Here is a 27,825-nt window from a genome sequence, read left to right as displayed (position 1 = left end):
TAGCGGTGCTATACTATCAATGGTTTCGCGCAGGGTGTCGTCAAAGTTGTTAGTGAGGTTATCAATAGAGCCAACATAATTTGGGAATGGTGCCATTACCGAAGGCAGTAGGTCAGCAAGAGTCATCGTTGTGGCAGCATTAATGTTGCGGCTGCTATAGCAGTTATTATTATTATTAGCTTGTTGACAATGAGTCAGAACTTCAAATTTTATAAGGTAATGATCGGACATTACTTTGGAGGTGGTGACACCCCTGACAAGCACTAGATCTATCGTATTACCGTTGCGATGCATGGGTTCATTTATTATTTGTGTAAGACCACAGCTATCAATTATAGTCTGGAGCGCCACGCACTGAGGGTCCGATGGGGTATTTATATGGATATTAAAGTCCCCTATTATGATTATATTGTCGGCGTGCGTCACTAGATCAGCAACAAACTCTGAGAATTCACTGATAAAGTCTGAATAGGGCCCTGGGGAGCGGTAGATAACAGCCAGGTCGAGAGGCAGCGGTGTGACAGACCTCATAGTATGCACCTCAAACAATTTATATTTATTATTTAGATTAGGGGTAAGGTTAAAGTTTTCATTGTATATTAGTGCGACCCCCCCGCCCCTTTTAAGGGGACGGGAAATATGTGCATTCGTATAGTAGGAGGAGATGCCTCATTTAGCGCAAAAATATCGTCTAGTTTGAGCCAGGTTTCGCTAAGACCAATGACGTTAAGATTGTTCTCTCTAATGACCTCATTAACTAATAACGTTTTGGGAGACAATGATCTTATGTTTAAAAAGCCCATATTATAGGTATTGGGCTGTTTTCACAAGTTTTTGTTGAAATTATCCGTAGTAGCAATATTAATAATATTGCGTTTATTATGCGTAGTGCACTTTAAATAGTTTCAATCATATCTAGGAATTGATATGACGGGAATTTTCAGATTGTTTGCTTGGTGCTGCCACCTCAGTAGAATGCATGTCTACCTCTGACACAGTCACAACAGAAAAAACATTACGTGAGTTGTGTATTATTCTACGAGAATTACTATGTGTGCAGGGATTATCCAGCCTGGCGCTGGCTAGTTCTAGCTTAACTGACTCCTCACCCGGACTAGCAGACTCTGTAATTGCCTGCTCTAGTGTAGTTAGTCAAGTGTAACTCAAACAGTAGTCTATGTTCCTAGCCAGGATGATGGCGCCTTCCTGGTTAGGGTGAAGGCCGTCTCTCATCAGCATGCCTGGTTTGCCCCAGAAAGAGGGCCAATTATCAATAAACGCTAGTCCCTGTTGTCTACAGAAGTTGGCCAGCTACTTGTTAAGCGAGATTAATCTGCTATATCTCTCATCATTGCATTTCGCAGGCAGGGGGCTAGAGACAATTACTCAATGCTTAGACATCTTTCTAGCGAGATCACAAGTCCTGGCTATGTTTCTCTTTGTAATCTCCGACTGTCTCATCCTAGTGTCATTAGAGCCAATGTGTACAACTATATTCGCATAACTAGTGGTGTGATTAGCCTGTCGTACGTGTTTACTAGGCCTGTTGCGAGTTAGCTCCCTAAGATTAGCTTCAATGTCAGGTGCTCTGGCCCCGGGAATACACTTAATTGTGGCTGGTTTGCTAAGCTTTATGTTTCGAGCGATGGAGTCCCCTATGACTAAGGTGTGGTGCCCGGGAGACTGGGGTGTAGGACTAGCTAAAGGGCTAAATCTATTATGCGTCTCAACCGGTACACCGTAGCTTATAGGTCGCTTAGGACTACTATAAACTGGGCTACTTAGCTCGCTACAGCTAACGCTAGCAGATGTGTCCGCAACATTTAAAGTTACGAGATTACTCTGCTCTAACTGGCGGGCACGGCCCTCTAGCAGAGCCAGCCTATCCATGAGTAAGGTGCACGACGTGCAGGAAGCCATATACCTCATGGTATTTTCTGTCACCGAGTGTCTTCCGGGAAGTGGCCGCGGTGTGCGGGAATAGATTCCTTCCGACCGACGACCGGCACCGCCTTTCTCCGCACTAGCTTCGTTAGCTTAGCAGCAAGCTAGCTGAGGGAGGGGTGTTGAGACAGAGATCGGGTGATATGCAAGTTAAATAGGACTACTAAATATGTTTGGGAAGTAGTAAAGAAAGCTGCAAAACAATTAAAAGCACACAGATAGAACGATACTTAGCTTTTTTGCAAAAGCGAGCAGTCACTCACGGCGAACCGGAACCGGAAGTTGAATGTTAAGTGTTTTTCATTTACACTTTAATTTGATAGAACAACATTTCTCCACCAGCTATTGCAAGGAATTTAGGGATTTCACCATCTACGCTCTGTAATATCATCAAAAGGTTCAGAGAATCTGGAGAAATCACTGCACCTAAGCCATAATATTACAGTGTGTAAAGGATATCACCACATGGGCTCAGGAACACTTCAGTAACTACAGTTTGTTGCTGCATCTGTAAGTGCAAGTGAAAATTCTCCTATGTTAAGCGAAAGCCATTTATCAACAACACCCAGAAATGCCGCCGGCTTCATCTAAGATAGACTGATGCAAAGTGGAAAAGTGTTCTGTAGTCTGACAAGTCCACATTTCAAATTGTTTTTGGAAACTGTGGACGTCGTGAAAAGACCAAAGAGGAAAAGAACCATCCGGATTGTTCTAGGCGCAAAGTGTAAAAGGCAGCATCTGTGATGGTATGGGGGTGTATTAGTGCCCAAGGTATGGGTAACTTACACATCTGTGAAGGCACCATTAATGCTGAAAGGTACATACAGCTTTTGGAGCAACATATGTTGCCATCCAAGCAACGTTATCATGGACGCCCCTGCTTATTTCAGCAAGACAATGCCAAGCCACGTGTTACAACAGCGTGGCTTCATAGTAAAAGAGTGGGGGTACTAGACTGGCCTCCCAGTAGTCCAGACCTGTCTCCCATTGAACATATGAAGGCTAACATATCAGAAGGGAGACTGTTGAACAACTTAAGCTGTACATCAAGCAAGAATGGAAAATAATTCCACTTCAAAAATGTGTCTCCTCAGTTCCCAAACCTTTACTGAGTGTTGTTAAAAGGAAAGGCCATGTAACACACTGGTAAAAATGCCTTTTTTGCAATGTGTTGCTGCCATTCAATTCTAACTTCATGATTATTTGCAAAATACAAATTAAGTTTCTCAGTGTGAACATGAAATATCTTTTCTTTGCAGTCTATTCAATTGAATATAAGTTGAAAAGGATTTGCAAATCATTCTATTCTCTTTTTATTTACCATTTACACAACGTGACAACTTCACTAGAATCGTCGTGGACATCTGAGGTGTGTGCTCACTTGTGGAAGTGACCACACAACATGCATGTATGACACAAAAGAGGTACTCACATTACTTCTGTCCCCAAGATCATGGGCACCTTCTCACCAGAGTGGTTGCTGAGGAAACGTAGTCGGAAGAGATGGTTGGCGCCAGCTTGCCGTGAGCTCAGCATGCTGGCGGTGCTGCGGACTGGAGACAGATTGAGCTCTTCTGGCTGGCAGGGGCCCACCCAGATCTGGTCCCTCAAGGCGTAGTCGATCACAGAGTAGCTGTCCTCGCTGGGACAAGAAGAAGACAACACTTTATTTCAGACTTAATCGCTCATATTTCTGAGTACGAAAGTAGGGGAAAAAAAATTCCAGCTGCTTCCACCAAAACATCAAACTTTAAATGAGTTTAAGCTCAGGTTTCTTCATCTCCTCAGAGGCCAAGGACTATAAGGTTAATAACATTAACCAACATGGGCTTATAAATCAGTAGCTAAATTATGTGTCACATTAAAATAAATTATTTAGTGTGTGCCTCTATTTCCTGACCGTACTGGCACCCGAGTACGACCATTTGTCTACAAGCCTTCACGGCCGGTAGGAAACATCTGGAGCCAATTTGTAGAACCTCTTCATGCAAAGTGTGGGTGTATGTTTACGTAGCGCTGAAGAACAGGAGCTTGAGTTGCGCCCGGGTGTTTTATCAACTCCAGACTGGAACGCTTGGCCAAGCTGGAGGGGAAGCAGCTTCATATGAGCCAGCGTGTCCATCAGGGTGGACGTGCTGCACGCACACACACGCCGGTGGAAGGGAAAGGTATCTCCAAAACAAACAGGAGCGTGTCATGCACCGAGCTTCTGTTTTGCACCATGAACTGTGAGGAGGTCACCACCCGACCCGTCGGAGGAATCCGGTCACGGTCTGAAAGGTCTCAAACGGCTTTAACCACCTGTTGAACCCGACCCATTGTTCATAGATCAAGTGAAGGTTTGGGACGCCAAACAATTAGCACTTCTCGCAAGAGGAGAACAATAATAGTTTGGGGAGGGAGACGAAGCAGATTAACATACTGTGGATTGTAACGTGATAACACCATCCTTAAACCTTTTTTGCAACATATACAGTCACGATCAAAAGTTTACATACACTTGTAAAGAACATCATGTCATGGCTGTCTTGAGTTTCCAATCATTTCTACAACTCTTATTTTTTTGTGATAGAGTATTTGGGTATTGTGGTCAAACAGCTCCCTTTTTGTTTCATCTGACCACAGAACTTTCCTCCAGAAGGTCTTATCTTTGTCCATGTGATGTCAGATGAAACAAAAATGGAGCTGTTTGACCACAATACCCAGCAATATGTTTGGAGGAGAAAAGGTGAGGCCTTTAATCCCAGGAACACCAACCCTACCGTCAAGCATGGTGGTGTTAGTATTATGCTCTGGGCCTGTTTTGCTGCCAATGGAACTGGTGCTTTAAAAGGAGGATTAGCTCCCAATTCTTCAGGACAAGCTAAAATCATCAGCCCAGAGGTTGGGTCTTGGGCGCAGTTGGGTGTTCCAACAGGACAATGACCCCAAACACACCTCAAAAGTGATAAAGGAATGACTAAATCAGGCTAGAATGAAGGTTTTAGAATGGCTTTCCTAAAGTCCTGACTTAAACGTGTAGACAATGCTGAAGAACAAGTCCATGTCAGAAAAGCAACACATTTAGCTGAACTGCACCAATTTTGTGGTCAAAAATTCAAGCAGAAGCTTGTGGATGGCTACCAAAAGTGCCTTATTGAGGTGAAACTTGCCAAGGGACATGTAAGCAAATATTAACATTGATGTATGTATACTTTTGACCCAGCGGATTTGCTCACATTTTCAGTAGACCCATAATAAATTCATAAAAGAGGCAAACTTCATGAATGTTTTTGTGACCAACAAGTAAGTGCTCCAATCACTCTATCACAAAAAAATAAGAGTTGTAGAAATGATTGGAAACTCAAGACAGCCATGACATGATGTTCTTTACAAGTGTATGTACACTTTTGACCACCACTGTATAAGAGTGATTAGTCTGAAAAGTAACACTAGCACTGAGCCCTAGGATTCCAGGCTAGTCCAGCAGTTGAGGACAGACACACTATTGTCCCCCATGATTTATCAATTTTAATGTTGTGCCATGATAAATGACAAGCGATAGAAAAGCATGTCTTGCTCATGTCCAATAAACTTACAGTATTTTTTCATCAAAGTTACTGTCAAAAACGTACATGGGAGTGAGAAGTCTCGCGGAATTTGTGACTTTTCATGACTGATAGCCCTTCAGGTAAAATATCTGGAATACCATTGGCATGGTGCAAAGGGGAATGGGAGGGGAACCTGCATGGTTGTGTGGTGAGTGTTATGCATGACTGGGTGAGTAAAAGTGGTGGAAAAGATTGAAATGATTACTTCAGTGGGACAACTGAGGTTGATCACAGGTGAGGGGATGCAGAACAAAGAAACAACAGAAACTAGTGTTGTAACCATACCAATATTTTGGGACTGGTCCCAAAATGTATTGCGATACTTTTTCAATACCTTTTGATACTTTTCTAAATAAAGGGGACCACAAAAAAAATGTAATTATTGTCTTTATTTTCACAAAAAATCTTATGGTACATTAAACATATGTTTATTAGTGCAAGTTTGTCCTTAATTAAATAAAATAGTGAACATACTAGACAACTTGTCTTTTAGTAGTAAGTAAACAAACAAAGACTCCTAATTAGTCTGCTGACGTATGCAGTAACATATAAAGTACTATCTATCTATCTATCTATTGTGTCATTTATCTACCTATTATTTTGTACACATTATTAAGGACAAGTGGTAGAAAATTGATTATTAATCTACTTGTTCTTTTACTGTTTATATCTGCTTACTTTCTCTTTTAACATGTTCTATCTACACTTCTGTTAAAATGTAATAATCACTTATTCTTCTCTACTTTGATACTTTACATTAGTTTTGGATGATACCACAAATCTAGGTGTCGATCCGGTACCGAGTAGTTATATAGTAGTTTATAAACATATGATATTTTAAAAAAAGGAAAAAATATCAATGTAATCATAGTAGTATCGACTAGATACGCTCTTGTACTTGGTATCATTACAGTGAATTGTTTGATACATTGTGATGCCGGTGAGCTATTGTATCCTCCTACGGTGTGTAGTGAAGCATGTTTAGCTATTCCTCGTCCTGCAGTGATAATGGTACTTGTAAGAAACGTACTTTATTTGTCACCATGGAAACGAGGATTAGTGATTTAGAAGTAGCTAAAACACTGCGGATGGACGTTAGCCGCTAGCGAGCTAGCCATGTATTAAAGCACTGTTTCAGTGTTATAACTTCACCTTTATCTTTACTTTTTACACCAAAATGCGTCCAATCTCCCTTTTCTGTCTACACACTGTGTCTGCTTGTAAGTACTCTGGGATTGTGCGCTGCCGAACATGCTCCTCTGCTCGTAAAACAAGCAATGTCATGACATGACGACGCGCCGTCATGCCCAGGATTCGGTACTTTTCAAACAGAGTATAGTACCGTTTTTGATTCATTAGTACCACGCTACTATACTAGTACCGCTATACCGTACAACCCTAACAGAAACATTAACAGTTAAAGGCGAACTGCACTTTTTATTTAGATGTTTGCCTGTTGTTCACAATCATGAGAGTCAAGAACAAGATGATAATAAACACTTGAAAGATGTGACTACTGGGAATCACCGTAGTAACAGACACCTTCACAATATGTAAATGCTCAATATTTACCCTAATTTGATCATTTTAATAAATTTACATGATTTCTTCAGCGCATTTATTTCCATTTCATGGCAGACTTGGTAGCAGACAAAAAAGGCAACTATTTTTGGACAAATGAGGATTCACAAGCTTCTATTTTTGAAGCTGAATAATAAACTGAAGAGTTCAATGGTTAACTGGACATATTTATGTGTGCGACACCTCAATCATTGGTATATTTTCATCTACAAAACCATTCAAATTTACGCCTTTTTTTTTTTTTCTTCTGACTTCCAAAGCCCGACCGATCTGTCTTGTCTTTTAACAAAGAAACAAGGAAGTCACAATCTTCGTTCAATGAATGTTCTGCAATTTGTCGTCCCCAAAGTAAGAACTGATCTGGGCAAGAAAGCATTTAGGTTTTCAGCAATAACCTACAATCGAATATTAAACTTCAAACCCTTGTTACATTGAATGAGTTTAAAGCTTCTGTGAAAGGATTGCAGTCTACCTTGTCTGCATGCACATGTGTCATGTGAGCAAGTTTTAATGTTGTAAATGTGATGTTTTATGTGTTGTTTACTGTTTTTAATGTAACCTTGCTGCTGCCCTCTTGGCCAGGTCTCCCTTGGAAAAGAGATCTTTGATCTCAATGGGATTTTTACCTGGCTAAATAAAAAATAAATAAATGAAGAGGAGCTGCTGCTTATAGAAGCCAGCACGAAGAAAGGATTAGACCTTTGAGCACACAGAGGCAGAGAGAGTGCAGTGAAAGTGTCTTTGACACTATACATATGGAAATTGGAGCAAAGCTATTTCGACATAAATGGATTGCTTGCCCTAAATTAATAGGAAAAAAACATCCCCGGCCAGCTGGATCAGGTGAACAACTGTCAATCGAGTAAGTCACTATATATATATATATATATATATATATATATATATATATATATATATATATAAATAAAATTAAAAAATATATATATATATATATATATATATATATATATATCCATCCATTTTCTACCGCTTATTCCCTTCGGGGTCGCGGGGGGCGCTGGAGCCTATCTCAGCTACATTCGGGCGAAAGGCGGGGTAAACTACAAGTTTTCACTGAGTACAAAGTACAAAAAAGAACAATTATCATAAATATATTGAACTTTAAAAAAAAAAAGAATGATTATTTATGTATTTAATATTTGTTTTCTTACTTGAGGTATATTGATTTATTTATTATTAATTTATTAACTGTTCTGTTGCAAACATAGAACAAAGAAATGTGATAAAACTGCTATGATATGAAAAGGGGTAGGATTAAATAAGCTGTGCTTCTTCCTACTCCTTTTCGGGTGTGCTGTAATGAAACAAGTGGAAATATGTGATGCATTACATTGTATCGTATGTATGTTCCACTTAAACTGAAACTGAAAGCAGGCAGTGTTAATCCCTTGATGCATCATGAAAGCCTCCTGCAGGTATCTCACATCAAATCATGCCCGTTTTGTACGTCACACGGTTATAGTTACAATGCAGCACTATTAAGATACAACACAGCCCTGCTAAAAACATCTTCTCCTATACACATGGGACTAAGATAGGATCAGAGGATAGGCGGTTAGTGGTGGAAATGCAGAGGCGTGTTAAATCAAAATTGTGCTGAGGTGTTCACAATATGGTGTAATGAAAGAATACCTAGGGCACAGTGTTGGGACAGTAATGGACTAACGAAGTAACCCCACAGGGATAGGACATGCATGAGGAGTGGTGGAAAGCAGAGAAAACCAAAACAATAATGAATGCTTGAAAAAACATTCATTAAAAAGTGGGAGAGACAAAAGCAGCAGCTGGGGAAACTCAATGTTACGTAAGTGTTCCAGAACAATCCACGCTCTAATGTTCCCTGCTGCGTGACAGCCAAAACTGACCCAGGGTCTGCTTTCCAAGACATCATTACCTACTGCGTGACAGCCAAATCTGACCCAGGGTCTGCTTTACAAGACATCATTCCTGCTGTGGATCCAGGAAGATGTTGACAGGCCACGTCTGTTAAGTTAATCAAACTCTTTTGCTCCAGTTTTGGCCTCCAGCGCCTCTGTTTTGAGATCATGTCCACACACAAAAACTGATCATCAATCATCATCTACAAACATTTGGTCTTATAAGAAAATTGTTGAAAATGTTTACTCTGAAGACAGAGTACTTAGCAATTTGACCCCTGGCCTTAGCGACCTAAGACATGTTTATCAATTAAAGCTGCTGAATGTCACGGATATGGATCTGTATAGAACCTCCAGTCCTGGTCAAACCTTGTGAAGAACATCGTGTCTTGAGTTTCCAATCATTTCTACAACTCTTATTTTTTGGTGATAGAGTGATTGGAGCAGATACTTGTTGGTCACAAAAAACATTCATGAAGTGTGCTTCTTTTATGAATTTATTATGGGTCTACTGAAAATGTGAGCAAATCTGCTGGGTCAAAAGTATACATACAGCAATGTTAATATTTGCGTACATGTCCCTTGGCAAGTTTCACTGCAATAAGGCACTTTTGGTAGCCATCCACAAGCTTCTGCTTGAATTTTTGACCACAACATTGATGCAGTTCAGCTAAATGTGTTGCTTTTCTGACATGGACTTGTTTCTTCAGCATTGTCCACACGTTTAAGCAGTGTTGGGACTAACGCGTTACAAAGTAACGCGTTACTGTAACGCCGTTACTATCGGCGGTAACTAGTAATCTAACGCGTTATTTTTTATATTCAGTAACTCCGTTACCGTTACTACATGATGCGTTACTGCGTTATTTTGCGTTATTTTTTATGTAGTATCGGCTAGAAACTGAGAAGATCAAGAGTGTTGCAGCGCTGCTGAAGAGGCGACAAAAAAGAGGCGCGCCGCGCGCTGTCTGTGTGTGTGTGTGTGTGAGTGTGTGTGTGTGGGAGGGGGCGTGTCTGTGTCTACTATCAAGACGTCATGGCGAACCCCGAAGCCGAGTTTCTTAAAATGGAGATATTTTCAGTACGTTTCTTTTATCGACCACAAAGAAAAGAACATTTTAGCTGAATGTAAGTTTCAAATATGCTGAAACAGCGACAAAAACAACATGCTACGACGAAGCTAGTAAAGAGACACACACTTCACCTCCACCTCCAACAGCGGCTGGATTTTAATGAGGCACTGCACACTGAAGGTACACACACTCTGTCAATTCTCTTATATACTCTTTCATTTTAAACTTTTAGAGTGTTTGATTATCACATCACTCTAAATGTTTAGACTATAAAGTTCACAAACCTAAAGAGGGATACTAGTGGGCCAGGCTAATATTTCCTTTTCTCTAAACTAAGTGGGGAAATGTGTAGAGTGTTCTGGGCTTCAGACATGATTTTATTTCAGAATTCCTTGAGAAAACACCTGGTTAGGCTTTATGTATGTAGTGTGTGCCTTTCTTGTTTTACAGCTATGTTGTTATTATGCTGTTTGTTACTTATGTATGTTAAGTTGCAGCTATTTAAAATAGTTTTGTCAATTTGTTCTGGTCTGAAACAAATTGGCCCTTTAAAACATATCTTTGTCTTTGTGTGTTGTATGTAGACCACATTGCTTAGCAGAGTTCAGTGATGCAAATGCATGTCAAGTTGATCAACAGATTGTATTATTCTCCAGTGCAATAACAGTACTAAAATGAAGGCTAAAAGGGCATTAAATGGGGCCTTAAAATTTTTTTTAAATATATATATACGTAACTAAATAGTTACTTTTCACAGTAACGCATTACTTTTTGGTTTAAGTAACTGAGTTAGTAACTGAGTTACTTTTGAAATAAAGTAACTAGTAACTGTAACTAGTTACTGGTTTTCAGTAACTAACCCAACACTGCGTTTAAGTCAGGACTTTGGGAAGGCCATTCTAAAACCTTCATTCTAGCCTGATTTAGCCATTCCTTTACCACTTTTGAGGTGTGTTTGGGTCACACCCAAGTGCGCCCAAGACCCAACCTCTGGGCTGATGATTTTAGCTTGTCCTGAAACAAACACACATCAAAAGTGGTAAAGGAATGGCTAAATCAGGCTAGAATGAAGGCTGTAGAATGGCCTTCCCAAAGTCCTGACTTAAAGGTGTGGACAATGCTGAAGAAACAAGTCCATGTCAGAAAACCAACACATTTAGCTGAACTGCAGCAATTTAGTCAAGAGGAGTGGTCAAAAATTCAAAGCAGGAGCTTGTGGATGGCTACCAAAAGCGCCTTATTGCAGTGAAACTTGCCGAGGGACATGTAAGCAAATATTAACATACATATAGACACAACTATATGGACCGATGATTGCATTGCTGAGACAGAGGAGACATGTGAGTAAACACTATCACTATCTAGTGAAAAATATTACCTTATCCGGCCCTAAAGACACTCTGCATTCATTTAAATTGTGAGAAATGTACACATTGTTTGTTATTTATCTTCTTTTAAACCACTAATGCAGGCCTTGAATTTTTACTTTTTAAGGTCAAGGCAAGTGTTGCTTTAAAGGAGGGCTCACATTTTAGAGCACCAAGGCAAGTTAGAAGGGCACCAAGGCAAACACTATTTTGTTTCCAGGCAGGGGCTCCAAAGCATGCAAGCATACATATACAGTTTTTTTTTATTCATTATTAATATAAACTTGTCAGCTTTTTGTCATTTCATGATGCCTTTAACTCTATTTGTCCCTTTTGATAGAGGGAATGACGGGGTATCTGTAATATTTAAAGTAGATGGTGTGACTAACGACCTGGAATTTTATCGCAAATTACCATTTTGCCGTGGACAATTATATATGCCTCGTCCATTAACAAGTACAAAGTCAAGGGCGATCACGGCAAGTTGTTGCCGCAAATGTTGGTAAATTTTTTTAGGGCCGTGGTTAAATTCAAGCCTTGCTAATGGTAACATATGCTAGCCGTTGTTGTTAAATGATTGTATTGCAAAGGATTATTAGGTCAGTGACATATAGCAGCTTCAACAATAATTCCTAAAAGTTTGAAGAAGATTGGTTAGAAATTGCATCTTACCTTTTGAAGCCAGATATTGTTCAAAATGCATAGGGTACTTTCTACAGACGGTATTGTGACCTGGCCCAGAAAGCTGGCAATAACATTGAAGATAAGGCAGTTAAAAGGTGTGGTTTCCCTTTTCACCCTTCCCTGATGATAGGCCAATACTTGATCATTGAGAACAGATGTTGCTGAAGAGCCCAAAATATGATTGCATGTATCCCCAGAATGCAAGTATGAAGAAGTTTGTGACCTCGCGAATGACCTATGTGGCCTCGTTTTGCCTTTTGATGGCTGCACTAGGCAGACCAGCGTGACACTGCAGAATAAAGCAATATTATAACAGCTTCTCTCATTCACACTCCCATTTCCCAGAAGTGCTTTTCCCAAAACCCAAGCTGACCAGCACACGCTGAAGCAGTCTGCCTTTCCAGATTCTAGACCCAGAAAAAAACATCATATGGAATGTTTAATTTTCCCCCCACCTTTGGGATTCTGAAGAATTGTGAGTGTGCAAAGCAGGGGTACAATCCCTTCCAGAGAGTGGGAGAGCAAGAAGGGCAGGAAAGGATTTTGTAGCACACACACACGTTACACCTGCAAATGAAAGACATCTTTTTGACAACGTTTTCCCTCCGTGATGTTATCTTAAGTTTTCCCTCCCTGATGCTACCTTAAGTTTTCCCTCCCTGATGCTACCTTAAGTTTTTCCTCCCTGATGCTACCTTAAGTTTTCCCTCGTGATGCTACCTTAAGTTTTCCCTCTGTGATGCTACCTAGTTTTGATGAGTCGACACAAAAGAGGCCAGGTGACAACTTACAGAAAAACACTTGATGGTAAAGTGCCAGGTTTCAACACCTGCAGCTTTTAGTGGGGAATTGTTCTGCTCTGCATTATGATATTATATTGTGTGTAGTGAAAAAGTTAATTTGGCCTACTGATCATACATTTACAGTTGCGATCAAAAGTGTACATACACTTGTAAAGAACATCATGTTAAAGTTAAAGTTAAAGTATCAATGATTGTCACACACACACACTAGGTGTGGTGAAATTTGTCCTCTGCATTTAACCCATCCCCTTGTTCACCCCCTGGGAGGTGAGGGGAGCAGTGGGCAGCAGCGGTGCCGCGCCCGGGAATCATTTTTGGTGATTCAACCCCCAATTCCAACCCTTGATGCTGAGTGCCAAGCAGGGAGGTAACGGGTCCCATTTTTATAGTCTTTGGTATGACTCGGCCAGGGTTTGAACTCACGACCTACCGATCTCAGGGCGGACACTCTACCCACTAGGCCACTGAGTCATGGCTGTCTTGAGTTTCCAATCATTTCTACAACTCTTATTTTTTTGTGATAGAGAGATTGGAGCACATACTTTGGGAAGGCCATTCTAAAACCTTCATTCTAGCCTGATTTACATTCTAGTCTAAATCAGGCTAGAATGAAGGTTTTAGAATGGCCTTTCCAAAGTCCTGACTTAAACGTGTGGACAATGCTGAAGAAACAAGTCCATGTCAGAAAAGCAACACATTTAGCTGAACTGCACCAATTTTGTGGTCAAAAATTCAAGCAGAAGCTTGTGGATGGCTACCAAAAGCGCCTTATTGCAGTGAAACTTGCCAAGGGACATGTAAGCAAATATTAACATTGCTGCATGTATACTTTTGACCCAGCAGATTTGCTCACATTTTCAGTAGACCCATAATAAATTCATAAAAGAAGCAAACTTCATGAATGTTTTTGTGACCAACAAGTATGTGCTCCAATCACTCTATCACAACAAAATAAGTGTTGTAGAAATTATTGGAAACTCAAGACAGCCATGACATTATGTTCTTTACAAGTGTACGTACACTTTTGACCACCACTGTATATAAACAAGGTTCGTCTATAAAAGCATGAAAAGTAAAATTGTTTGTACCCTGGCTAATTTCCCTCTGCAGACTTCATCAGAGGTGTCACGTGATGTTGTTGTGATGTCACCCATGCCGGAGGACACCGCCATCCCACTACCTCAGTTGAGATAGTACAACTCATAACTCGACACAGATGACGTCACAACAACATCACGTGACACCTCTGTTGGCGGCTGCAGAGGGAAGGTAGCCCAAACTTGTCAGGTACATACAATTTCACACTTCAGGCATTTATAAACAAACCTTATATATATATATATATATATATATATATATATACATACACGCACATGTATATATGTATACTTATACACTTATACACACACACACACACACACACACACACACACACAACGCTGCACATGCCTCTTCTTCCGAGTGACGATGAGGACGTCGTTGAAGAGAAAGAAGTAGACTTGTTGCCGCGCTGTCCGCTTGAGGAAGATGCCGTTGTCCTCCACAAGCGCTGTCAGCTCTCCTCTCTTGACCATCCACCTGGAGGAGGAGACCAGAGGGAAAGGCTGTAGAGGAGAGACATGTTTTCATTATTATAGAACAAACTGGCACCAATGTTGCCTTAAATTACTTTTTGTTGTACAAAAAAACGAGTTCTTACGCTACCTTGATCTTAAAGTCCAGCTGGGAGTTGATGGTATACATCATCTCGGTTCTCTCCATGGTACGCGCCCCCTCATTACATTTCCTTACCACCTGCACAGACAAATACACATATAAAAAAGTAGTACTTTGCAGGTCAACTAACTGTATATTAAATCCAAGTAGATACACTATATTGCCAAAAATATTTGGCCACCCATCCAAATAATCAGAATCAAGTGTCCTAATGGTGTTGTTTTTCAGAAGTTGGGCTTGGCCCCTAAGTTCCAGTGAAAGGAACTTTGAATGCTCCAGGATACCAAAAACTTTTGGACAATTCCTTGCTCCCAACCTTGTGGGAACAGTTTGGAGTGGGCCCCTTCCTCTTCCAACATGACTGTGCACCAGTGCACAAAGCAAGGTCCATAAAGACATGAATGACAGAGTCTGGTGTGGATGAACTTGACTGGCCTGCACAGAGTCCTGACCTGAACCCGATAGAACACCTTTGGGATGAATTACAACGGAGACTGAGAGCCAGGCCTTCTCCACCAACATCAGTGTGTGACCTCACCAATGCGCTTTTCGAAGAACGGTGGAAAATTCCTATAAAGACATTCCGCAACCTTGTGAACAGCCTTCCCAGAAGAGTTGAAGCTTTAATAGTTGCAAAGGGTCATATTGAAGCCTATGGGTTAGGAATGGGATGGCACTTTAAGTTTATATGTGAGTCAAGGCAGGTGGCCAAATACTTTTGGCAATTGCAAAATAAAAATGCATTTTAAGTATGTATAACAATATTAAGACACAACTGGATGAGGCAATTCCTGAAGGAATTGCGTGTGAATGTTCCAATGTTGAAGTTGAAGTGAAATGCTGACAGAATGTTGTATGAATGTAAGATTAGTTTGAATGTTGAAGAGTTTGAATTTCCAGGAAAACCGGAATTTGGTTTGGAACTCGGGAAAGTGTTAGTTTGAATGTCCAGGATGAGTGCAATGTGTTAATGAGAGAATGGTTTGAATAGGTTGAAAAATGTCCCATTGATTTCAATGGGAACTTCCTGGAAATTTGGGTACAGCGGGTATTGTTTTGAAAATGATTAGGAGCATGAATGTTCTGAATGAGCTGAATTGGTTGGTGTTGGAATTCTTTAAATCGGGCAAGAAATGTTGACGTAGTAACCGTTTTTTAATTGAGAAATGGTATTACGGAATTTCGGGAAAACCGGGAATTTTTCCAGTTCAAAAAACAACTTTGATGTTTTTGTCCTGATTAAAAGGAATGTTTTGACGGTGGAACGGTTGAAGTGGATTGAATCGCCAGAAAATAGGGTTTAGAAAACCGGGAATTCGGGAAATTCCTGGAATTTTTTTGAACTTGAAAAAAGGGAAGTTTGAATTTCCAGGATGTGTTGAAGGTGGAAGGGTTTGAATCAGTTGAAAAATGTCCCAGTGATTTCAATGGGAACTTCCTGGAAATTTGGGAATTTTTGGAAAAGCGGGAATTGTTTTGAAAATGATTAGGAGCATGAATGTCCTGAATGAGCTGAATTGGTTGGTGTTGGAATTGTTTAAAACCGGCAAGAAATGTTGAAGAAATAACAGTTTTTTAATTCAGAAATGGTATTACGGAATTTCAGGAAAACCGGGAATTTTTTCCAGTTCAAAAAACAACTTAGATTTTTTTGTCCTGATTAAAAGGAATGTTTTGACGGTGGAACGGTTGAAGTGGGTTGAATCGCTACGAAAACGGGTGAAAATAGGGCTTTGCAAAACCGAGAATTCTGGAAATTCTTGGAATCAGGGTAAGGTCATATCAAATACACAAACATATTCTTGTCTTTAAGAAGAAAAAAGGAATCTATATGTATTGAACATGTTTGTATTTTTATTTAAAGCCTTTAACCTGCTAATGTATACTTCATATGCATATTATATATATATATATATATATATATATATATATATATATATATATATATATATATATATATATATATATATATATATAAAGCCCAAAAGCAGTGAAGTTGTCACCTTGTGTAAATGGTAAATAAAAAGAGAATACAATGATTTGCAAATCCTTTTCAACTTATTTTCAATTGAATAGACTGCAAAGACAAAATATATCATGTTCACACTGAGAAACTTTGTTATTTTTTGCAAATATTAGCTCATTTGGAATTTGATGCCTGCAACATGTTTAAAAAAAGCTGGCACAAGTGGCAAAAAAAGAGTGACAAAGTTGAGGAATGCTCATTAAAGACTTATTTGGAACATCCCACAAGTGAACAGGCTAATTGGGAACAGGTGGGTTTGATTGATTGATTAATTGATTGAAACTTTTATTAGTAGATTGCACAGTACAGTACATATTCCGTACAATTGACCACTAAATGGTAACATTCTTAATTGATTTTGGACCTAAATAGGATGGATTCCGTTTTACCTAAGTGTATGGATAGTTTATTGTCAGCGAGCCAAGTGCAAATACTACAGAGTTCAGCACTGAGGATTTTTTCCACCTGTGACTTGTCTTTGCCGGATACCAGCAGGACCGAGTCATCCGCAAACAGGAACAATTCACAGTCGCATGCTGATGACATGTCATTAACGTATATTAGGAACAGTAAAGGCCCTAATTTACTGCCTTGGGGGACTCCACAGCTTACTGAGAGGGGGGGGACACAGTACCGTTCACCTCTACCACCTGTTTCCTCCCCTCCAAGTAAGATTACATCCAGCTCGATGAGGTTTTATCAAATCCGATTGCTCTGAGCTTATCCAACAGTATAGCGTGGTTAACGGTGTCAAAGGTCTTCTGAAGGTCCAGCATGACCATGCCGCAGTATTTGCCCACGTCCACCTCATGTTTGATGTGGTCGGTCAGATAGAGAAGGCATGTGTCAGTGGAGTGGTTAGTTCTGAAGCCGTATTGGAATTTGTACATTAGTTTTTTAGTAGCAAGGTATCTATCGACCTGTTCATAAACTATTTTTCCACTACTTTCGAAATGGAACTGAGAATAGAAACAGGTCAGTATTTACCAGGTTCTAATTTTCTTCCTTTTTTAAAAAGGGGAGTTACTCTTGCTATCTTAAAATCTTTTGGTACTTGGCCTTGTTTAATTGAGAGATTTATTATGTGTGTGATGATCGGGGCAATGGTGGTGGCAGAGTCCCTGAGGAATCTGGAGGGGATATTGTCAAGGCCGGTGGCCTTGTTTAGGCGGAGTACGCTCAATTTTTTAAGCACCTCGTCAGCTGAGACCATTTCTAATTTGAAAACGTTGTCGAATACTCCTAGCTTTCTGTAGTAGGCTTTAATGTGTTCTACACCAAAGCGACCAGAGTGGTGGGACAGCTTGCTGACGAGAGATGTGGCTATGCTGGTGAAAAAGGTGTTAAGTCTGCTTGCTACCTCCATTTTGTTTATAATGAGGGAGTCGCCCTCCTTGATGTTGTGAGTCTGGTTTTAAGTTTCTGGCTGCATCCAGGAAGCTGGTTGTTGAGAATTTTCCAGAGCTCACGTGGCTTATTTTTGTTTTCCTCTATTTTGTCATTAATGCAATTTTTTTTTAAGGATTTAGTCAGGTTGTTTGCCTTATTTCTTAATTTATTGCATTGCTTTTTGAGTGTTGTAAGGAGTGATTTGAGGTTATTTTGGGGTTGTTTGTCTACTTCGGTTTTGCACTTTTGGTATTCGGAGTATTTTCTGTCTCTGTCTTTTATGGCAGCTAATAGGTCTGGATTCATCCATGGTTCAGAGCGGGCTTTGATCCTGATTGTTCTCATGGGAGCCATATCATTTAGTATCGCGAGGAACGCTGTTTTGAAGCGATCCCAAGGTTGCAGAAGGTTAGATAGTGGTCGCTAAGACCACAGATCATGACCCCACAATTTTTTATGTTACGGCAGTCTGATATGAGAATGAGATCTATGGTTGATTGGGTGGAATCACACACCCTTGTGGGTAGTGTTATTAGCTAGGAGAGACCGTGCAGATTACAAGCTTGCTGTAAGATTTGAAGACAGGTGCATCTCTGCATTGAATATCTGTGTTCAGATCTCCAGTTATAATTTTCTCCATGTTGTCTACCCCAGCTAAGCACTCCTCGAGAGCACCATAGAAATCACTCTGATTAGGGGGTCTGTATACAGATGTTTTTAAATTTGATTTCTGCCCACATAGATTCAAGGGCATTGTGGTTAAGATCAGTGCGAGTTATGTATTGTATATCCTGGTGAATATACATACAAACACCACCACCATGTTTATTCCTGTCCTTTCTGATAACCGAGAAGTTTCACTATCTCTGAGTCAGAAACACTTTGATCTAATTTAGTTTCAGAGAAACACAGGATTTTTACCTTATTGTTGTGGAACATTTCTCTGATTTGGTCGAGTTTAGTTCCAGAGAGGCTGTTCACATTAAGGTGGATGATGTGTAGTCCACTGGAACCAAAAAAAACAACAGAGTCCGCTGGGGAGAGGTATTGTCCAGAAGATTGAGGGATATTGGTTGTTATTGAAGTTGTATTGCAGTCCAATTCACTGTTTGTGTGGAGAGACTTGGGGGAGGGGGAGAGAGGCCCATTTTTTGTCGGCCAGGTGATGGGGGAGGGGTGGAGTTGACAAGGGGGGGCCCAAGTAGGGGTGGACGTGGTTTTCGCGGGTTTCGGTGAGGTTGAGAACAATGACCAGGGATATACAAAGAATCCCCTGAATCTTGTGTAGGCCGCGGGGGGTCCAGGTGACGCGGTGATGACCCTCAGGGTTTGGGGAGAGGTTGGAAGGACCTCTGCACTGCCGACTTTAATGGCGGCTGGAGTGTTGTCAAAAGCCATTTCGCCTTCCTCCGTCTCGCCGACCGCACCGATGATCGGGGTGAAGTCCTCAGTCGTGCCACCGACCGCAGGAACGCCGGTGAGCTCGGGTGGTGATGAGCATATGAGAGCTGGCGTAGGTGGAGAGCTAATGTTCTTAGCATAGCTCCAACGAGGTCCCACAGCTAAGCTAGCTTCATTGCCGTCGTTAGCAACAACATTGCTAGGCTTCGCCAGACGAGACAACATTAACCGGGTGGTTACTGGTCCAGGGTTTAGTTCAGTGTCTCCTGAGAGTAGAAGTAATAGTAAAATTGTTGATCTTCGATCTATTTCCAGTCAGGGGCTTATTTCTTCTGTTCCGATCCGCTGTGAGGCACGAGTGAATCACATTACCTCCGACGCTTCGTCGATGGGGCGAGGGTCACCACTTTGTCAACAAATGCCTGAGCAAATTGTTTAAGGACAACATTTCTCAACCAGCTATTGCAAGGAATTTAGGGATTTCACCATCTGCGCTCCGTAATATCATCAAAAGGTTCAGAGAATCTGGAGAAATCACTGAGCGTAAGCGTCTAAACCCGTGACCTTGGATCCTTCAGGCGGTACTGCATCAAAAAGTGACATCAGTGTGTAAAGGATATCGCCACATGGGCTCAGGAACACTTCAGAAAACCACTGTCAGTAACTACAGTTGGTCGCTACATCTGTAAGTGCAAGTTAAAACTCTACTATTCAAAGCCAAAGTCATTTATCAACAACACCCAGAAACTCCGCCGGCTTCGCTGGGCCCGAGCTCATTTAAGATGGACTGATGCAAAGTGGAAAAGTGTTCTGTGGTCTGACGAGTCCACATTTCAAATTGTTTTTGGAAACTGTGGACGAACAAAAAGGAAAAGAACCACCTGGACTGTTCTAGGGTCAAAGTGTAAAAGGCAGCATCTGTGATGGTATGGGGGTGTATTAGTGCCCAAGGCATGGGTAACTTACACATCTGTGAAGGCACCATTAATGCTGCTTTTGGAGCAACATATGTTGCCATCCAAGCAACGTTATCATGGACGCCCCTGCTTATTTCAGCAAGACAATACCAAGCCACGTGTTACAACAACGTGGCTTCATAGAAAAAGAGTGTGGGTACTAGACTGACCTGCCTGTAGTCCAGACCTGTGTCCCATTGAAAATGTTGAAGGCTAAAATATCAGAAGGGAGACTGTTGAACAACTTAAGCTGTACATCAAGCAAGAATGGGAAATAATTCCACTTCAAAAATGTGTCTCCTCAGTTCCTAAACCTTTACTGCATTGTTTGACCGAGCTAAATTAAAATGTTTCCTTGTCCTGACATATACCTTGTCGGGAATCATTGGCCAATTCATTATGTTGGCTTTTTTAATTTACATTTTTTTGACATTTCTCAATGACTACTGTAACAAATTATGTAAAATAAAGAGAATTTTTTTGTGATATTTGACCTACTCAGTGACCTAGTGGTTAGAGTGTCCGCCCTGAGATGGGTAAGTCATGAGTTCAAACCCCGGCCGAGTCATACCAAAGACTATAAAAATGGGAGCCATTACCTCCCTGCTTGGCACTCAAGGGTTGGAATTGGGGGTTAAATCACCAAAAATGATTCCCGAGCGCGGCCACTGCTGCTGCTCACTGCTTTCCTCACCTCCCAGGGGGTGGGACAAGGGGATGGTTAAAACGCAGAGAATAATTTCAACAAACCGAGTGTGTACTTGAACTTGATATATAACATGGAAGTTGTTCACTGACCTTGCTGACAGCATGTAAAGCCTTTTTACACTCTTCATACTGCGTGGACTCTTTAAGGATCTTCTGGCAAATTGTCTGCAGGAAGCAGAGCACAGGTTAGTCACACGCTGAACACAAACTGAATAGAACCTTTTAAAAGCGCACATTATCAGGCCTGACAGCAAACCCAAACTCAAACTAAACATTCTCAGGATCCAGAAACCTACATGTTGACCAGTGACCCCTGGGAGACACCAACAACTCCATGTTGACCAGTGACCCCTGGGCGACACCAAAAACTCCATGTTGACCAGTGACGCCTGGGAGACACCAACAACATGTTGACCAGTGACCCCTGGGAGACACCAACAAGTACATGTTAACCAGTGACCCCTGGGAGACACCAACAAGTCCATGTTGACCAGTGACCCCTGGGAGACACTAACAACTCCATGTTGACCAGTGACCCCTGGGGGACACCAACAAGTCCATGTTGACCAGTGACCCCTGGGAGACACCAACAACTCCATGTTGACCAGTGACCCCTGGGTGACACCAAAAACTCCATGTTGACCAGTGACCCCTGGGAGACACCAACAACATGTTGACCAGTGACCCCTGGGAGACACCAACAAGTCCATGTTGACCAGTGACCCCTGGGAGACACCAACAACATGTTGACCAGTGACCCCTGGGAGACACCAACAACATGTTGACCAGTGACACCTGGGCGACACCAAAAACTCCATGTTGACCAGTGACCCCTGGGAGACACCAACAACATGTTGACCAGTGACCCCTGGGAGACACCAACAAGTCCATGTTGACCAGTGACCCCTGGGAGACACAACATGTTGACCAGTGACCCCTGGGAGACAACAACATCATGTTGACCAGTGACCCCTGGGAGACAACAACATCATGTTGACCAGTGACCCCTGGGCGACACCAAAAACTCCATGTTGACCAGTGACCCCTGGGAGACACCAACAAGTCTATGTTGACCAGTGACCCCTGGGAGACACCAACAACATGTTGACCAGTGACCCCTGGGTGACAACAACATCATGTTGACCAGTGACCCCTGGGAGACAACAACATCATGTTGACCAGTGACCCCTGGGAGACACCAAAAACTCCATGTTGACCAGTGACCCCTGGGAGACACCAACAACATGTTGACCAGTGACCCCTGGGAGACACCAACAAGTCTATGTTGACCAGTGACCCCTGGGAGACACCAACAACATGTTGACCAGTGACCCCTGGGTGACAACAACATCATGTTGACCAGTGACCCCTGGGAGACAACAACATCATGTTGACCAGTGACCCCTGGGAGACACCAACAACTCCATGTTGACCAGTGACCCCTGGGAGACACCAACAAGTCCATGTTGACCAGTGACCCCTGGGAGAAACCAACAACATGTTGACCAGTGACCCCTGGGAGACACCAACAACTCCATGTTGACCAGTGACCCCTGGGAGACACCAACAACATGTTGACCAGTGACCCCTGGGAGACACCAACAACTCCATGTTGACCAGTGACCCCTGAGAGACACCAACAACATGTTGACCAGTGACTCCTGGGAGACACCAACAACATGTTGACCAGTGACCCCTGGGAGACACCAACAAGTCCATGTTGACCAGTGACCCCTGGGAGACACCAACAACTCCATGTTGACCAGTGACCCCTGGGAGACACCAACAACATGTTGACCAGTGACCCCTGGGAGACACCAACAACATGTTGACCAGTGACTCCTGGGAGACACCAACAACATGTTGACCAGTGACCCCTGGGAGACACCAACAAGTCCATGTTGACCAGTGACCCCTGGGAGACACCAACAAGTCCATGTTGACCAGTGACCCCTGGGAGACACCAACAAGTCCATGTTGACCAGTGACCCCTGGGAGACACCAACAACATGTTGGCGGGTGACAATGGAGATGAGAAAGCAAGCAGGAGGAAAACAATGAGAAGAGAAGTGGGAAATGTGGGTCATGACAACAAGTGGGAGGTTAGTGAGCTGAAGCACATGCATGCAGTTTAGTGTGCAACAATGAACAAACAACTGTTGCATAACAGTCCAAGCAGCCTAATTCCAAAGCTCATGCACACTCACGTCCATGAGTAAGGGCAGACGTGTGACCCTCTGCATGGGCAGGATGAGGAAGGAGATCATGGGGAGGTTCCTGCAGTCGGGGTGGCCCTCGATCCTGGTCAGCACCTCCTTGAAAACTGGATTCTTGGCTCTGCAGCATGAGGAGCGTTTAGAGAAAATGTAGTAAACTTCCAAGGTCAAAGTGTCAGAGTACATTCTGGGTGAAAGCCACAGGAGATGTGAGAAGAACGTCTGTGTCAAAAGTGGTAAAGGAATGGCTAAATCAGGTTTTAGAATGGCCCTCCCAAAGTCCTGACTTAAACGTGTGGACAATGCTGAAGAAACAAGTCCATGTCAGAAAACCAACAGATTTAGCTGAACTGCACCAATTTTGTCAAGAGGAGTGGTCAAAAATTCAACCAGACGGCGCTTTTGGTAGCCATCCACAAGGCCCAGAGCATAATACTACCACCACCATGTTTGACGGTAGGCCTGGTGTTCCTGGTATTAAAGGCCTCACCTTTTCTCCTCCAAACATATTGCTGGGTATTGTGGCCGAACAGCTCCATTTTTGTTTCATTTGACATCACATGGACAAAGATAAGACATTCTGGAAGAAAGTTATGTGGTCTCTGGGCCTGTTTTGCTGGTAATAAAACTGGTGCTTTAAATGGGACAATGAAAAAGGAGGATTACCTCCAAATTCTTCGGGACAAGTTGGGTGTTCCAACAAGCCAATGACCCCAAACACACCTCAAAAGTGGTAAAGGAATGGCTAAATCAGGCTAGAATGAAGGTTTTAGAATGGCCTTCCCAAAGTCCTGACTTACACGTGTGGACAATGCTGAAGAAACAAGTCCATGTCAGAAAAGCAACACATTTAGCTGAACTGCACCAATTTTGTGGTCAAAAATTCAAGCAGAAGCTTGTGGATGGCTACCAAAAGCGCCTTATTGCAGTGAAACTTACCAAGGGACATGTAAGCAAATTTTAACATTGCTGTATGTATACTTTTGACCCAGCAGATTTGCTCACATTTTCAGTAGACCCATAATAAATTCATAAAAGAAGCAAACTTCATGAATGTTTTTTGTGACCAACAAGTATGTGCTCCAATCACTCTATCACAAAAAAATGAGAGTTATAGAAATTATTGGAAACTCAAGACAGCCATGACATTATGTTCTTTACAAGTGTATGTACACTTTTGACCCCCACTGTGTGTGTGTGTGTGTGTGTGTGTGTGTGTGTGTGTGTGTGTGTGTGTGTGTGTGTGTGTGTGTGTGTGTGAAAGAGTACATTGTGGGTGAAGGCCACAGGAGATGTGATAAGAAGGTCTGAGTGCAGTCACTCACAAGAGCCTCTGCAAGGTTCTCTGTTGGTAGACCTCGTTGGAGCAGTACGTCACGTAAGGATCAAAGTTGGACTCGGCGTGCGTGCAAACAATATCGCTGATGTCATCGATCACTATGCTGTGCTGGTGTTTCTCCTCCAATTCCTTAAAGAACCTAAACACAGGGGAGGAGTCACAACAAGTTAGCGTGCCATTAGCTCCAACCCATGTGAGCCAGAAACAGCTGAGTCAATGGATTGGGGCGCCCGAGAGGGAAATAGACTTCAGCTTGAACGTCCGTTTTGCGCTTGACCCATTTCCATTTAATATACACTATATTGCCAAAAGTATTTGGCCACCCATCCAAATGATCAGAATCAGGTTTCCTAAAGGGGTTGTTTTTCAGGAGTTGGGCTTGGCCCCTTAGTTCCAGTGAAAGGAACTTTGAATGCTCCAGGATACCAAAACATTTTGGACAATTCCATGCTCCCAACCTTGTGGGAACAGTTTGGAGCGGGCCCCTTCCTCTTCCAACAGGACTGTGCACCAGTGCACAAAGCAAGGTCCATAAAGAGTCTGGCGTGGATGAACTTAACTGGCCTGCACAGAGTCCTGACCTGAACCCAATAGAACACCTTTGGGATGAGTTACAATGGAGACTGAGAGCCAGGACTTCTCCACCAACATCAGTGTGTGACCTCACCAATGCGCTTTTGGAAGAATGGTGGAAAATTCCTATAAACACACTCCGCAACCTTGTGGACAGCCTCCCCAGAAGAGTTGAAGCTGTAATAGCTGCAAAAGGTCATATTGAACCCTATGGGTTATTCATATGAGTCAAGGCAGGGGGCCAAATACTTTTGGCAATATAGTGTAGCTGTTACGTTTCGTGTTGCCGTTGTTGGTCTGAATCCCAGGGTGCAGAGCAAAGATAGGCAATGTGCGTAAGTCTAGTGCAGCATGGAAGTGCACAGAAGACAAACACTTGTCAAGGTACAAAGCACAAATGATGCAGCACTGGCAACACACAGGTGGAACTAAACAGACTAGATTTACTCATGGAAAACCGGTGGCAGGAAACAGAACAGAAAGTGAAGGTGCAGCAAAATAAGGAACTCAACAGGAAGTAGAACCAAAATAAAAGCACCAGGTAGGGCTGCGCAACTGTGGACAAAATCATCATGATGATTTGTTTTGTCAATAATGAAATTATTGAGTAATTAATTGTGATTAATAATGAGCTATTAATCACGATTATTTATCATGTTAGGTAAAAGAATGTTGGGGGTGGGGGAGTTGAATGTGACGCAATCATGTAATTTGCATTTAAACAGTCTAATAAAAAAGGCTAAATTAACGTTATCCATATATTTAAAGATACATGATTGTGTTTTTGTTCATAAGTAGTATAAGCGTGTCATGATATTGTTACATGATATCTTTACCTCTATTTTTCAATTTTGTATGCTTTTTTTTGTCGCCATTATGAAAACAGACAAATTTCCCGGGTGGGCTCAGTGTCATCAATCATACATTTTATCGTTTGGAGTTATACATACATATTAAATGACAAAATACAAAGATATAGCATTATTTAGTGTAACGATGTTAAATAATCCTTCAATGACCAAATACAAATTTTAGTCAATTGCCAACTTTGTCAGTGTTCATAATAACACCAACATGAGCTAAAATGTTATGAGTACAAAGCTTGTGTTTAGTTGTGAAAAGTATCACTCCTGTTTGGAACCCTGTTGGAATTCATGCACCCCCTGCATCTGTGCATGCATATAGAACCAAGGAAGGCCGAATTCCCTGGTTCTATATACATGCACAGATGCAGGGGGTGCATGGATTCCAACGGGGAGCATGTCTCGCCAGAACACCGGCAGGAAATGTTGGCACTCAACGGAAAAGTGTCTCCAGACTCTATTTAGCAGCTGTAAGCCCTGCTCGTGCGACTCCAAGTAAAATTGGTGGGACACATACTGTATTGGTAACTGGACAGAGCCAAACATAGTTAGAGCAGAAATAAGTCATCTAAGAATGAACTAAACACCACAGAACATTCACAAAAAGCTAAGTCACATGAACTGTATTTGAAAGTAACAACTTTTTCACATGAAAAAAGCTCCCAAAATGTAAAAAAAAACATGATGTTTGCTTTTTAATGTCAATTTAAAGCACAAAGCAGTTTGGTGAATGAAGATAAAGTATGATGATTAAGCTTTGTTCTTCTTCAACAATACCATGTGGATCGCTGCAGAGGTTTGACCAACAAAAATAAACAGGAGTGATACCTTTCACAACTAAACACAAGCTTTGTACATTTTAGCTCATGTTGGTGTTATTATGAACACTGACAAAGTTGGCAATTGAATAAAGGACGGGTAACCGTCCCATTAAACATTGTTCCCTACACTTTGTTTTACAGATTGCATGCTGCATGTTTTCATGTCCATAGTAGGGTTGTCCCGATACCAATATGTTGGTACTGGTACCGAAATGTATTTCGATACTTTTCTAAATAAAGGGGACCACAAGAAATGGCATTATTGTTTTTTTTTGTTTTTTTTACAAAAAAATCTTAGGATACATTAAACATTTGTTTGCAAGTTTGTCCTTAAATAAAATAGTGAACATACACAACTTGTCTTTTAGTAGTAATTAAACAAACAAAGACTCCTAATTAGTCTGCTGACGTATGCAGTAACATATTGTGTCATTTATCTACCTATTATTTTGTCTACATTATAAAGAACAAGTGATAGAAAATGAAATATTAATCTACTTGTTCATTTACTGTTAATATCTGATTATTTTCTCCTGTGTCTACACTTCTGTTAAAATGTAATAATAACTTATTCTTCTCTTCTTTGATACTTTACATTAGTTTTGGATGATACCACACATTTGGGTATCAATCCGATACCAAGTAGTTCCATTATCATACATTGGTCATATTCAAAGTCCTCATGTGTCCAGGGACGTATTTACTGACTTTATAAACATAATATGAATTTAAAAAAAAAAAACGAAAGAAGATGTTGTGATGCTAAAAAATATCGATGTAATCATAGTAATATCGACTAGATACACCCTGTACTTGGTATCATTACAGTGGATGTCAGGTGTAGATCCACCCATGGCATTTGTTTACATTGTGACGC

At 41.5% G+C, this 27,825-nt stretch overlaps 1 protein-coding gene across 4 annotated transcripts in view; it reads right to left on the bottom strand.

The window, feature by feature from the left end:
• Positions 1 to 27,825, bottom strand: part of LOC133614823 (rho guanine nucleotide exchange factor 26-like) — an 89,764-nt gene that overhangs the window by 14,298 nt on the left and 47,641 nt on the right. For all 4 annotated transcript variants that reach the window (XM_061973098.1, XM_061973096.2, XM_061973099.1 and 1 more), the window contains 6 exons: positions 24,678 to 24,830; positions 23,344 to 23,473; positions 21,227 to 21,301; positions 14,645 to 14,734; positions 14,386 to 14,544; positions 3,377 to 3,582 (listed from right to left, as the gene is read on the bottom strand). In XM_061973098.1, coding sequence (XP_061829082.1) covers positions 3,377 to 3,582; positions 14,386 to 14,544; positions 14,645 to 14,734; positions 21,227 to 21,301; positions 23,344 to 23,473; positions 24,678 to 24,830 — 813 coding nt within the window. The remainder of the gene's footprint in view (positions 1 to 3,376; positions 3,583 to 14,385; positions 14,545 to 14,644; positions 14,735 to 21,226; positions 21,302 to 23,343; positions 23,474 to 24,677; positions 24,831 to 27,825) is intronic.

The sequence above is a fragment of the Nerophis lumbriciformis genome, linkage group LG17 (genome assembly GCF_033978685.3).
Source record: "Nerophis lumbriciformis linkage group LG17, RoL_Nlum_v2.1, whole genome shotgun sequence".
In the NCBI taxonomy this organism is placed as follows: domain Eukaryota; kingdom Metazoa; phylum Chordata; class Actinopteri; order Syngnathiformes; family Syngnathidae; genus Nerophis; species Nerophis lumbriciformis.
The sequence above is the reverse complement of the archived record's forward strand: the minus strand, read 5'-3'. Positions and strand labels throughout refer to the sequence as shown.